The sequence below is a fragment of the Crocuta crocuta genome, unplaced genomic scaffold, assembly GCF_008692635.1.
Source record: "Crocuta crocuta isolate KB4526 unplaced genomic scaffold, BGI_CrCroc_1.0 scaffold693, whole genome shotgun sequence".
NCBI lineage: Eukaryota > Metazoa > Chordata > Mammalia > Carnivora > Hyaenidae > Crocuta > Crocuta crocuta.
Genome location: NW_027527545.1, coordinates 1056457 through 1069835, shown reverse-complemented (window position 1 = coordinate 1069835; position 13379 = coordinate 1056457). Strand labels below are relative to the sequence as shown.

The window sequence follows — 13379 nt, the reverse complement described above, 5'->3', positions numbered from 1 at the left end:
GGGGGGGAGGATGGAGCAGGGACAAAGGGCTGAGGTCCCTCAGATTCAAGGCACCCCCTCCATGTCAGACTCTGCCCCCACCCCAGGTCCCCACCAGGCTCAGGACCCTCTGGCCCAGGAGATGCTCCCCAGTGTGACAGACCTGCACAGTGCCAGGCACTCAGGCTGCCTGAGCTCACTTAATCCTCTCATGGACCCCAATCCTTCCCATCCTCCTGGGTGAGGAAACTGAGGCACAGAGAGGTAACGTTCCATGCCCAAGGTCTGTTCTCGGTTACACTGTGTTGCCCCAAAAGATGGGCTGAATTCATAACACCGGTACCTGGGAACGTGACCTTACTTGGAATTAGGGTTTGGCAGCTGCCGTCAAGTTAAGATGAGGTCACGGGGGTGGGGGCTAACCCAATACGCCTGGTGTCCAAACACCAGGTGGAGACAGGGACACGCAGGGGAGAGGAGGGCCATGTGACTATGGAGGCACAGGGTGGAGAGGAGCCGAGGAACGCCAAGGGTCAATAGCCATAAGCAGAAGCCAGGAAGAGGCGAAGGAGGGTTCTACTCAGAGTCTCAGAAGGAGCATGGCTCTGCTGACATCTTAGTCTCGGACTTCTGGCTTCCCTGTGATGGTGGCCACAGAAAATGAATAAAGTCCCCGAGCTATTAAGTGGCAGAGGTACCCCACCCCCCAGTCCCTCTGTCACTCTATCCTTGGATAACTCTGCTCCAGCCACATGGGCTCCTTCCAGCTCCTCAAATGCACCAGGCATAGTCCCACCCCAGGACCTTTGAACCTGCTGCCTCCCCCACCCCCTACCTGAAAAGCTCTTCCCCAGATTCCTACATGGTTCCTCCATCACCTTCAGGTCTTTGCTCAAATGCCACCTTCTCCAGCAGGCCTTCTTTGATGGCCCTTCATTCCTAACCCCGTTTCCTGATCTATCTTTTTCCTTGTCACTTCGCCCTCTCTACACTTCATTTCTCCTGATCACTGTCCCCCGGCTGGAATGCTAGGTCCACAAGCAGCAAGGCCACTGTGTTTTCTTTTGGTCCCTGCTGAATTCCCTCGCACAATGCCAGGCATGCAAGTGGTGCTCAATAAATGTTTGTCAAATGACTGACTGAGAGGTGGGGGCCAAGTTCCCCGCCCAGCCCGCATCCCTCATTCTCCACCTGTTCTCCCTCCTCCCCTCTCCCTTGTCTGATTTTCCCCCTGGGGTGGACAGAGAAGGTGTTCTCTTTCCAATCTGGCCCAAGGTATTCAATTCCGTGCTCTGGATCCAGCAGCTCATGGAGAAGAAGCTGGTGCTGGGCGGGTGCAGGTTTTGATCCGGAGGTGGGCTTTCCGGGAGGGTCTGCTTGGGAGCAAAATGGGAACAAGATTTCCCCAGCAGAAAGGCTAGGGCTGCCATGGCCGCTCTGACATCAGAGGACTTGGGGGGGCCCCAGCCTCCCCTCCTGGGTCTGACCTCCTTTAGGTAAAGGGTAGGCGTATGCACAAGTCTGGGTTTGGGGACACGAAGGAAGGAGGGTGGAAACTTACTCACTGGTCATAATCAGTAATACTGAGAAGGATGTGCTCTGACGTCCCGTCCTTCCTCCAAAGGCTCAACGAGCTCTGGTGCCTGAGACGCTATTCCCCATCAGTGCCGTCACTAAATATTTCCGGCGACATGATGGGTCCCCCTGTGGTTGGCGACGGCCACCCGATGAGTGCTGGCCAAGAAGGAGTGGACGGAAATCGCTGTGCCACTTTTGGACCAGAGCCCTCAAAGTGTCAGCGTGGGAACCTCAGGGGTCTCTTTCCTTTTGGGACAGCAAGTGGCAACGTCCCAGCTGTTTCATTAGCTGGCTCCTGAGTGACCGTGTTGAACACGCCCTGTCTCCCCCACTGCCAACCCACCCTAGACGTGTAGTGTGAGCAAAAAAGGAGACTGCTGTCATTAACATCACCGAGACTTTGGGGAATGCTTGTTACTGTAGCCTAACACGGTTTTCCTGGCTGATACACCTTGCTATCTCTTTGGTTTGCTCCGTCATCTCCTTCATCTCAAATGTCACTTCCTCAGTGACCCTTATTCGGAGCTCACGAGGCAGGTGTGGAAGAAGAATGTCTCCAGTGTGTCCAATGGAGAAACTGATACGCCACAAGGTAAAGTTCAAGGTTACAATGTGCTACCTGTTTCTGTTCTCTGAGCCTGGAGCCCAGGGTCCCCTTGATCTTGGTGTGGTTGACTCTTCCTCATCACTCAGCCTTCAGCTCCACTGTGCCCCCCTCAGAGAAAGCCTTCCTGGACCCTCAACCCAAAGGACTAGCCCCTCCCTCCAGCACTGCCCGACATCCATTCTTTTCCCAGCATGCTCTGCTGAGTCACCATGTCAATCAATACACTTGCCTGTTTGCAGATGGTCTTTGCCCCCTAACAAGTCACCTCCCCAGGGCCCAGAGCGGCACCTGGCACACAGTAGGTGCTTACCAAGCACGGTCGGGCATGGTGCACAGTAGGTGCTTACCAAGCAAGGGGGCGGGGCATGGCGAATGGACACAGCCCTGAGATCCCTGGGGTTGAACTGTTTAAATAATATTAAGGATGGGAGACTGTACTGACCTCAGGCCCAGATGATCAGGCTCTTTCCCTGGAATGGGATCAGGCACCAACACTTTAGCAGAGCACTTCCGAGCCAATGAAAATACCCTGTGATTTCCACAGTTTCCATACCCAGCAGATGGGGAAACTGAGGCTGAGGAAGGGAATGGGATCTGCTGGCTCACACGGGGTGTGGACGGCACAGCCGGGGTGAGAACCGTCATTCTGACTTGCAACAGACCGATTGCTTTTTCGACTTTGCCCCTTCGCTGCACTTTCATAGTAGTTTATATTAATAATGGGCGGCCCAGGAGAGCCCCAAAGGAGATTCTGATTCATCCCAGCCGGGGCGCCGGAGCCGAGCACGGCGTCTGGCGCTTAGCAAGCATTCGATAAACACTCATCAAACAAATGAATGACCGAGTCCCAGTAAAATTCTCAAGTGCCTTCTGTTTTATGGTTTCTTTTCCTCTAATTAAAAAAATTTTTTTTAGTGTTTTATTTATTTCTGAGAGAGCGAGAGAGGCAGCGTGAGCAGGGGAGGGTCAGAGAGAGAGGGAGACACAGACTGAAACAGGCTCCAGGCTCTGAGCTAGCTGTCAGCACAGAGCCTGACGCAGGGCTCGAACTCACAAACCGTGAGATCGTGACCTGAGCCGAAGTCGGACGCTTAGCCAACTGAGCCACCCAGGTGTCCCTCCTCTAATTTTTTCAGCAAGGTTCATTCAGAGAAAGTATAGAGGATGTTAAAAAAAAGATACTCAGCTCAGGAGACCACCCAATTCCCCTGGAGTCCCGGATAAAAATGATGTGGCTTTGACCGTGAAAGAGCCAAGGTCCCACTGTGGCGGTACGGGAGGTCGAACGTCCCAGTTTACACCCATTGTAGAACATGCGGCGCCTGTTAATTATTTTTTGAGTCCTCCTTTACCTATTTGCTCTCAAAACTGTCCTGGTTTGGATGATAAATTATACACCCTCTCCGCCTGTGACCTCCTGGGACCTCACCACCTCCCACGTTCGCCCTCACTCTCTCAAGCAGCCATGTGAGCCATCTCGCTGCGCCTCACAAATAAATACCAGGCATGCTCCTGCCCCAGGGCCTTTGCACTCGCTATCCTGGCTGCCTGGGTCTTTCTTCCTTAACATACTTGCATGGGCCCCCTCACCTCCTTCAGGGCTTATTAGAAGAGCTACAACCTCTCACTCTGATGATCCAAAACCCCTCTACTGCTAAATTTTTCTAAGTCCTCACCCCCACTCTTACGCAGGAGTCTGCAAAGTCCAGCCCATGGGCTAGCCACTTGTGTTTGTAAATTATGGTTTTATTGTTACACAGCCACGTCTGTTCCCCTATGGATTTTCTCTGTGGCTGCTTTGTTGTGATTTCAAGCCTAAAATATTTAAGATCCCATATGCCCTTGACACATGAACATATAATCTCTTCATTAGGTTGCAGATCATCTCCCCCCCAAACAGGGTTTTTTGTCCCTTCCACTCATGACATATGCTCGGTGCCTGGAAGACGGCCTGCCCATAAGAGGCATTCAGTGAATGTTTGTTGAATGAATGCGTGACCCCAAGCCCCCCAATTTTGCTGCTCTGATATTGGCCACAATGAGCATCTATGAATAAGAAAGATTTAGGTCAAAAATCAGCTTCAACCACGAGGGGCCATTTGTCAAGGGACACACGTTCACAACCAGCTATGCACACTTTTGCCGCTTTCCTAACTGACACTAACTGAAGGAGAGAAATAAAGAGTGACAGAGACACACAGAAAAGCACAGAGGGGTGGGGAGGGAGAGGGAGAAAGAGAAGGCAGGCGGAGGAGGAGACAGAGACAGACATGGAATGAGAGAGACAAAGAGAGGGAGACAGAGGGGAGGGTCAGGAAGACTCTGGGAAGGGGGTGTAATGATTAGTTCCCAGCGTTGGGTTCGAATCCTGATTTTGCCACACTTGGCTATAAGACCTCGGCAGGTCGCTTCAGCCCTGTGGGCCTCAGTTTCCTCATCTGGAAGATGGGGTGAAAAATGTCTGTCTAATAGGGTTGTTTCCCAGATCGGACCACAGTGCAGGAAGACACGCGGCGCCCAGCGAACTCTGCAAACGGCGGCCAGAAATTAACTCCAGGTGTCTTCTCCTGCCAGGATCCCCCCGGTTGTTTCTGGTTTTGTTGTTTTTAATGCTTATTTATTTTTGAGAGACAGAGAGAGAGCGCAAGCATGGGAGGGGCAGAGAGAAGGAGACAAAGGATCCGAAGCAGCTCCGGGCTCTGAGCTGTCAGCACAGAGCCCGACGCGGGGCTCGAACTCACCAACCGCGAGCTCATGACCTGAGCTGAAACCAAGAGTCAGATGTTTAACCGACTGAGCCCCCCAGGCACCCCTGCCCTGGACTTTAGACAGTTTTAAGAATTCAGTCCTTTAAAAATTAAACTGCTCTCTCTCTCCCTCCCTTCCTCTCTCCCTTCCCCCATATCTATTTCCCAGACCGGTTCAGGGCGCCTGGTCCCGCCACCTCCCTGGCTGGCAACCTCAGGCCACGCTCTCAACCTCTGACTCTTATTTGTCATAAGGGGGGGTGGGGGGGGATGGGCAGTAACCTTTCCCTTTCATGTTATTTACAAACCAAACTCTGGATTTTATGTAGATTTCATCAGTTTTCCCATCCATGTCCCCTTTCTGCTCCAAGACCTGCCACACTGCCTCTAGCTGTCCTATCTCCTTCGGCCCCTGTGGTGTGCGATAGCTTCTCAGTCTTTCCGCGTTCATCATGACCTTGACTCTGGAAAAGGCCAGGCCAGGTATGCTGCAGGAAGCCCTGCAATCTGGGCTTGTCTGATGTTCTGCTCGTGACCACACAGGGGTTGTGAGTCTTGGGGGAAGAAAAGCAGAGGCAAGGGTCCCTGCCTGGCACATCCATCAAGGGTCACGTGATCACATATTCACTGGTGGTGTTGACTGAAGGCGGGGTCTGCTAGGTTCCCCCCGCTCTAAAATGACTACATCTCCCGCTTTGTTACTCTATTCTTTGGAAGCGAGTCACTAAAGCTAGCCCACGCTCCAATTAGCAGGGAGACTAAGTCCGCTTCTAAAGGGGAAGCTGCCTGCAGATAATAAAGTTCTTCCATAAGGAAGATTTGTTTCTTCTTCACGTATCGTGTTTATTTACTAACAAAACAGGGGGCGCCTGGGTGGCTCAGTCAGTTAAGCCTCTGACTCTTGATCTCAGCTCAGGTCTTGATCTCAGGGTCATGAGTTCAAGCCCCGCGTTGGGCTCCATTGCCAGGCATGAAGCCTACTTAAAAAAACAACAACAACAAACAGTAAAAACGACCACTTATTATTGCTGGGGTCAATCAGTCCTTTGGTGTGGACTCTCTCCCGGCAGGTGATGAAAGAAATATGCAAACCATGGGCGCACTGGAAAAATGTTCATGCCCTGGCCCTTCCTCCCCGTTTCCTGGTGCAGTAATGACCAAAACTCTTTTTTTTCTCCTAAATGTATAACAAACTTAAATTTTTTTTTCCTGACTGCAAAAGGACACTGTGATCACTGTAGAAAAACCTGATGAAACAGACACATACGGGAAAAGTACCGATTCCCCAATCCTACCCCCGCGCGCCATCTTGGAAATGTCTTCCAATCTCGTTTCCTACCTCCTACCATCACCTGCACACGCTTGACGTCAGAAAGCGCTACAGGCTGAGCTGTATCCCTGCGTCCTCGTTCACAGGTTGAGGCCCTAAACCCCCATGCGGGCTGGTATTAGGAGGTGGGGGCTTCTGGAGGCAGTCGGGGTCAGACGGGGTCACGAGGGTGGGCCCCCCATGACGGCATCAGTGTCCTTATGCGAAGGGACACCGCAGAGCCCGCCCCTTCTCTCCCCACCCCCGTGAGGGCGCAGCGGGAAGGCGCCGTCTGCCATCGCCCTGGTCTCAGACTCCCCATCTCCAGAACCGTGAGAAAATAAACTGCTGCTTACGCGTCTGCTCTGTGCCGCCTGAGCTAAGACACATGGTTTACCTTCTTTGTTTTTAATGTTTTAATTTTTGATTTTTTGTTTAATGACGCGGGGCTCCAACTCTCAAACCGTGAGATCCTGATCTGAGCCAAAATCAAGAGTCGGACGCTTAACCAACCGCCACCCAGATGCCCCCACCTGCATTCTTTGTAAAAAAATCAGTCCCCTTCCCTCCACTCATCACAAGGCAGAGCATTCCCTGAATCTGTGAATATTCTTCCCAACAGATGCTTTTTAATGACGGCATAATAGTCCCTCACAGAAAGGGATCACACAGCACTTAACCACTTGCTTCCAGTTCTGTTTTTTATTTTTTTTTGATTTTTAACATTTATTTTTGAGAGATGGAGTGCAAGTGGGGGAGGGGCAGAGAGAGGGAGACACAGAATCTGAAGCAGGCTCCAGGCTCTGAGCTGTCAGCACAGAGCCCGACATGGGGCTCGAACCCACGAACCGTGAGATCATGACCTGAGCCAACGTCGGACACTTAACCAACTGAGCCCCCCAGGCGCCCCTGTTCTATTCTTACAAACAAGGCTGAGATGCACATCCTGGCGTAAACCTTGGATGGCACTGCCGATTAGCGGAGGTGAGACTTTTCCCCGAAACGTGCTTTATCCGGGAAGCCAAGCAGGAAGGACAAGAAACCAACCACAACCGGGAAAACCCGGCCGGTGGGCGGCTGCGGTCCCCTCCGCCAAGAATGCACCCCCGCAAACAGCTATCTGGCGCTCTCCTTCTCTGTGGACGTTTCCCCTCCTCTGAGGAGCCCTCCCTGACTGCCCGAACTAGACCAGGCCCTCCTTTGCCTCGTGCTGCTTTCGTCGTCACCGGGCGTCACCGCGTCCCATTTCCTGCCTTTGCTCGCTGCCTGCCTCCCACCGCAGGGTCAGCTTATTATCATCATGTTCGCTGTGTCTGCCTCCCCTACCGGAGTGGGGACGTTTTTGTCTGTCTCCTTCATGGTGGGTCCCCGATCACCTGCCCATGTGCCAGCACCTGGTGGGTAGGTGCTCAACACCTGCTGAACACAAGAGTGCATTTCAAGGATGCAAGAAGAAAAGTGATGTTGGGACCGGGGTGCACGCCCCAGCCCGGCAGGTGCCATCTGCTCAGCATCTGCGCGCATCAATTCTAAGATGCTTGGAGCAGGTGCGTCCGAACTCTCCTCTGGCAATGAGAGGCTCTAGTGTTTGTGTTAAGGGGTGTGTGTGTGTGTGTGTGTGTGTCCATTTAGGAAGCCCCAGACAAGGATTAAGGTACAGTAGTTTATTTGGGGGGTGTTACGGATTGAATTGTGTCCCCCCATCAAAAAAAGATATGTTGAAGCCTTAACACCCAGGACCTCAGAATGTGACCTTGTGCGGAAGGAAGGCCATTGCAGATGGAATGGGTACAGGAGCAGGCTGGGCCCCGATCCAATGTGACCCATGTCCATACAGGAAGACGACCGTGTAAAGACGGGCCGCTCAGGTGGAGGGCAGAGAATGGATAAGCCGCCGACTGCCGAGGGCTGCTGGCAGCGACTAGAAGCTGGAAGAGGCTAAGGATCCTCCCCCAGGGGCTTCAGAGGGAGCCTGGTTGTGCCAAGGCCCTGATATGAGATTTCTGGCATCCAGACTGCCAGGCAATGAATGTCTGTTGTTTTAGCCACCACTTTGTGGTGCTTTATTATTGCTCTCGGCTCACATCAGGCCCAAATCACACTGCTGGGGTTTCTACCACACTGGGATGTGAGTGCATGGAAAGTTCTAGAAGGCTGCTCGGAGTCAACAGCAGCTACCAGAGGGGTGAGGGTGGGGAATGAAGTGGGACCCCACAGCTCACTCCACTTCCTCAGCTGCTGCTGGAGTTTTTATGGGGTACAATGCATGTATGTTTCAGAAAGGAGTGTCCACCAGGGCAGAGGATCCGGCCTACGTGGATCAGGCACTGTTGTCAACACTTCACACCTACCCGCCTCACTCGGTCCTCCTGCCCTGTTCATACTGCACAAGTGGAAACGAGGCACAGAGAGGCCAAGTGACTTGCTCAAGATTGCACAGCAAGGAAGGGGTGGAGGCAAGATGGGAACCCAGGCAGTCTGGGGCCTGACTCTGTGCTCTCCCCGTGTCCCCTGAGCTTGCTTACCTCCCCCTGTCCCCAACCCAGGCAGCTCAGCTCCAAGCTTCCAGGACAGACATCCTCCCGGCGATGGTGCTTATGACTAGAGAATCTTCTGGAAATTTGTGGTCGTGCTTACACTTCTCCCACCACTAAGCACATTCCCAGTGTCTTCCTCTGAAACGCTGGACACCTGACCCCACGACACAACCATTTCCCATGGTCACAATTTTCTTAGCTTCTGCCCCCCGCCCCCCAACCCCCGTCCCATTCTCTGCCTGGGTCTCCTTACCTTCCTGGCTCCCTGCTCTGTTTCACTTCCAGGAGGGCTCAGGTCCCCCCGTGGCCTCCCTTTCACACGATCCTTGCAAAGCAAACACCTGGAGCCCATAAATGTCCCCCAGCAAGCTTCTGCCAATTGGGTGTAACCTTTTGTCCAAGGTGTTTGCGAATGAGGCCCAAGAGAGAGACAGACACTATGCTCAGGTGAGGGCTTCATACAAGTCAGAAGACCATGTCTCTCCTATATTCTTTACATTTGTCAAACACTAGAGTAGTGGTAGGCGTCTCTGCAGTCTACAATATGCATCACGCTCCTGAGATGTGTTGGCTTGTGCAGTGCGTGACGTGCACAACTGTCCGTGGCACTTGTGCAATCCTGCCCCAGGCTGCACTCTCAACCCCACCCTAAAATGAACCACTGACCAAAAGGATGTGGGTTCCTGTAAATCTCCCTCCACTCGCAAAAGGGAAACGTCCTTAAGAAACATGAACTGTGACCTGGGGCGCCTGGGTGGCTTAGTTGGTTGAGTGTCCGACTTCCGCTTAGGTCATGATCTCGCGGTTCGTGGGTTCAAGCCCCGCGTTGGGCTCTATGCTGACTACCAGCTCAGAGCCTGGAGCCTGTTTCGGTCTGTGACTCCCTCTCTCTCTGACCCTCCCCTGCTCACGCTGTCTCTCTCTCTCCTAGAAATAAATAAAACATTAAAAAAAAAAAAAAAGAAACATGAACTGTGACCAGGAGAGTTCAGCAACCCTGTATGCGGGAGGAAGCCTGGTATAGCTTCCTCGGCAGGCCAAGCCCTGGCTCTTATGGGCAGAATCTTAACTGGCAATTTCAGCACCCAGGGCAGGTGGAGAGGACGCCTCTGTGAGTCAAAAGAGCTAAGTGGGTGGAGCCGCCCCAGGGTTCTCAGAGGGGTTGCTATGCTCGCACCCACGGCATTCTCGTGTGTGATCCTGACTCCTGACTCCACACACCTCCAGCTGCCTGGGGAGCCTCTCACCTGCACAGGAGGGTGAGGAGGGTGTGCCGTGTTTGGGGCAGAGGGGCCTCTAAACCCTGCACATCTAAATATCAAAACTACAAATGCATTTTCACCACTGACCCAGTGACCCCACTTCTGGGAATGGGCACCACCCACCTGAGCTGCACCCGCACAGGGATGGAAAGACACACCCCTGCTCAGGGCGGCCCTGAGTTCAATGTCAGAGGACAGGAAACTGTCAAAACATTTGTGTCTGGGAAACCAATTACACAAACCATGGTCTGCCAAACAGCGGAGTACTATGCAGCTGTACAAAATAATGAGGACGCATCCTACAGTGGAAAATCTCCAGGATACGCTGTTACGGGGGGAAAAAAAAATCACAGAACAGAAGAGCATGTCTAGAATGCTACCCTTTGGAGTAAGAAAGAGGGAGGCGGATATAGATTTGATTACACTTAATATCTGCATAAATAAACATCGAAAGCCTATCCCAGGAACTAAAGGGGTTGCACATCGTTCGGGGACAGGAAACAGGATGTAAGTGGGGCGGGTAGGCGCATACGTCTCCTTGGAAGTGTCTCGAACCTTTTCAAGACTTTGGACACAAGTGCTGACGGAAGCCCATATACTCTTGTAAATATTTAAAAGCTACTAAATAAAACATGCTGTGCGCTTCTCCTTTGTAAACATGCTTTTGTAAGCACTAGGAAGGTCAATTTAGCACCCCGATGTCTGCATTGGATCACAACATGAGCAAAGCCAGCCACGCTCCCCGGCCACGCGGGGCCTGCCTTCTCCCCGTGCAGGGCTCTGTCTGGCCCAGGGGAAGGGGGCTTCGTGCGGAGATGCATGGCCACTTCTCCTCTACATGAGCCTCGGCTCCAGCCAGATTTGTGCCAACAGGTGCGTGCACCCACGATATGTGACACCGTTGGAGAACAGAGCCACGGAAGAATCTCAGTGCAAGTCCTTGGAATCAGAAAATTCCAGAATCCCAGATAATCCAAGAGCGTGGTCTAGAAAGTGGGGTCAGTGGCGCCAGGTTCTGGTACTCAGGTCCCCTGAGCCCCACGGATGCCTCACCCTACAGGGAGGCGCATGGCTGGCAGAGGGCCAGGGAAGGTCCCGGCACAGAGCCCCTCTGTATCGATCTGAGGAGATATATACGTGTATATACATATATATATATATTTATCCATGTTGGTTTTTGAATCACACAAGCTTTACATATTGAAACAAAAACTAAAATTACATTTAAACACGTGTACACTTTAAACTTATTCAGCATCAGTGTGCTCTCTAGGTTTCCATGTTCAGAGGGGCCTCTTCTATTTAAAGTTCTGGGCACCTGCCCCTCCTCGCCCTCCCTGGTTCCAATTCCCTGGGAATTGGCTGATCCCGGAGGGCCTTCCCCACAAATTGGCATCACTTACGTTGTAGAGGAGGTCAGTCCACCCTTCCATGGTGATGCACTGGAAAACAGTCAGCACTGCAAATAGGATGTTGTCGAACTGAGTGATTCCATTGTTGGGCCCTTCCCAGTAGGGCTGACATTTGGTCCCATTGGGGCAGGTGCGGGCGGGTTCCTCTGTCCCACACGGAGCTGGAGACTCACCCTGAATGTCATCTATGAAAGGGAAGAGGAGAAAAGTCAGGGGGAAGGAGCTGGGACAGCCAACTCTGGAGAAATAGGAGCTGTAAAGATTCAATGCTGTTGGGGGAAGAAAAGGACTACTGGAATGATTTATCAACCTTGATTTTTTAAGTTTGGCTTTGTTGATCTAGTCATTGTTTTCTGTTTTATGAATTTATTCTCTAAGCTTTTGTTACTTTCTCTGTGCATTTCCTAAACTTTCCAGATGCATTCCTTTTCTTTAAGGCTACACATTGCCCTCTGAGTGCAGCTTTAGCTGCACCTCATAAAATCTGTCATACATGATTATCATTATTGCTCAGGTAAAATATTCTTGAACCCCTGGTTAACCAAGATACTTTTCTTCTTCTTCTTCTTTTAAACTTGTCAGATGTACACAAAAATAGAATAGTATAATGAGTTTCCACATACCTACCATCAACTTTAACACTTATCAACTCAGAGCTAATCTTGTGTCACCTTATCTGCTCCCCACACCTTGCATTGCCACTACAATGTTTTTAAAGCAAATCTTGGACACCCTATCATTTCATCCACAAATCAGATGCATGTTTCTTAATTTCCAAACATTTCCAGAGTTATCCTTTTGTTACCAATTTCCTGTTTAATTACACTGTGGTCAGAGGATATGTTTTGTATAATTCCGTCCTTCGAAATCTGCGGAGATGTGCTTTATGCTCCCGAATACAGCCGGTTTCGGTGAATATGCTGTGTGCTTTGTGAAGCAGTTGGGTGCAGTGTTCTCCAGACTTCCATTAGGACAAACAGGTCAGTCGTGTTGTGCTGTTCTAATGTAGCCTAATTTTCCTTTTCTTTTCTCTTCTTTTTTTTCCATTTCCTTTTCTCTCCTCTCTTCTTTCTCCTCCTCCTTTTTTCTTTCTTTCTTTGTTTTTTTTTTTTTTGAGATGTACCGGGCACAGGGAGCTGTACTGGGGGCGAGGGAGGCCGGTACACATGGTACTTACCCTTAGGCACAGGCGTTAAGTCTTCTCCCCAAACAGCAAAAGGCAGATTGTAAAAATGCCACAAGGAAAGAAACACATGTCAACAGACGCCCCTTTCGCTGGCAACCAGAGACAGCTTCCTGGCGAGGTTGGGCGGGCGCCACAGGTGGGATGTGAATTCCAAGGGGTTGAAGGCGAGAACCCGTGAGCCCACGGACTCACTGGAGCACAGAATGACCTGGGCATGTCCCCACTGGGCCAGAGTGGAAGATATGAGAGGCTCCTACTTGGCGAATCACGTCTTTGTAGGTTCTCAGAGACACTGTCCACCAAGAAAACAGCACGGGGTGGAACCCAAGCTCTCCACAAAACAAAGATGTATCTCAGTGTGTGTGCTCCGGGCACAAATGCCCAGTCTCCGCTCGGCAGCAGAGAGAAAGAAACCACAGAACGCGTGGATCTTATTGGCTTTTGAGGCTCCAGTTAAAGAGAAACCCGGGTCATGCAAAGTGACATCTGCCACTCCCGGGAAGTGACACCTAGCGGCACTGGTTTAACTGGCTGGCCGTGCCTTCCTCATTCACGCTGCACTTGGGACAGGGGCGATGATTTAATAAATACAGGCTGGAAGGCAAAATCTTTTAAACATAAGGCTCAGGGCAGGGAGGGGGGAAGTGCACGGTTTCCTATAATTAAACGACAACCGCTGTTTGTTGGGAAGGTCACCTCTGTCCAGAACCTTCTCCATCTCTACCCTGCGACCAAGTCTGGCTCAGTTCCCTCCCCAGAGCG

General features: G+C 51.6%; 1 protein-coding gene across 1 annotated transcript in view; it reads right to left on the bottom strand.

Moving 5' to 3' along the window:
* Positions 1-13379, bottom strand: part of CACNA1A (calcium voltage-gated channel subunit alpha1 A) — a 181704-nt gene that overhangs the window by 108987 nt on the left and 59338 nt on the right. Inside the window, exon 5 of the mRNA XM_077765843.1 lies at positions 11423-11616. Coding sequence (XP_077621969.1) covers positions 11423-11616 — 194 coding nt within the window. The remainder of the gene's footprint in view (positions 1-11422; positions 11617-13379) is intronic.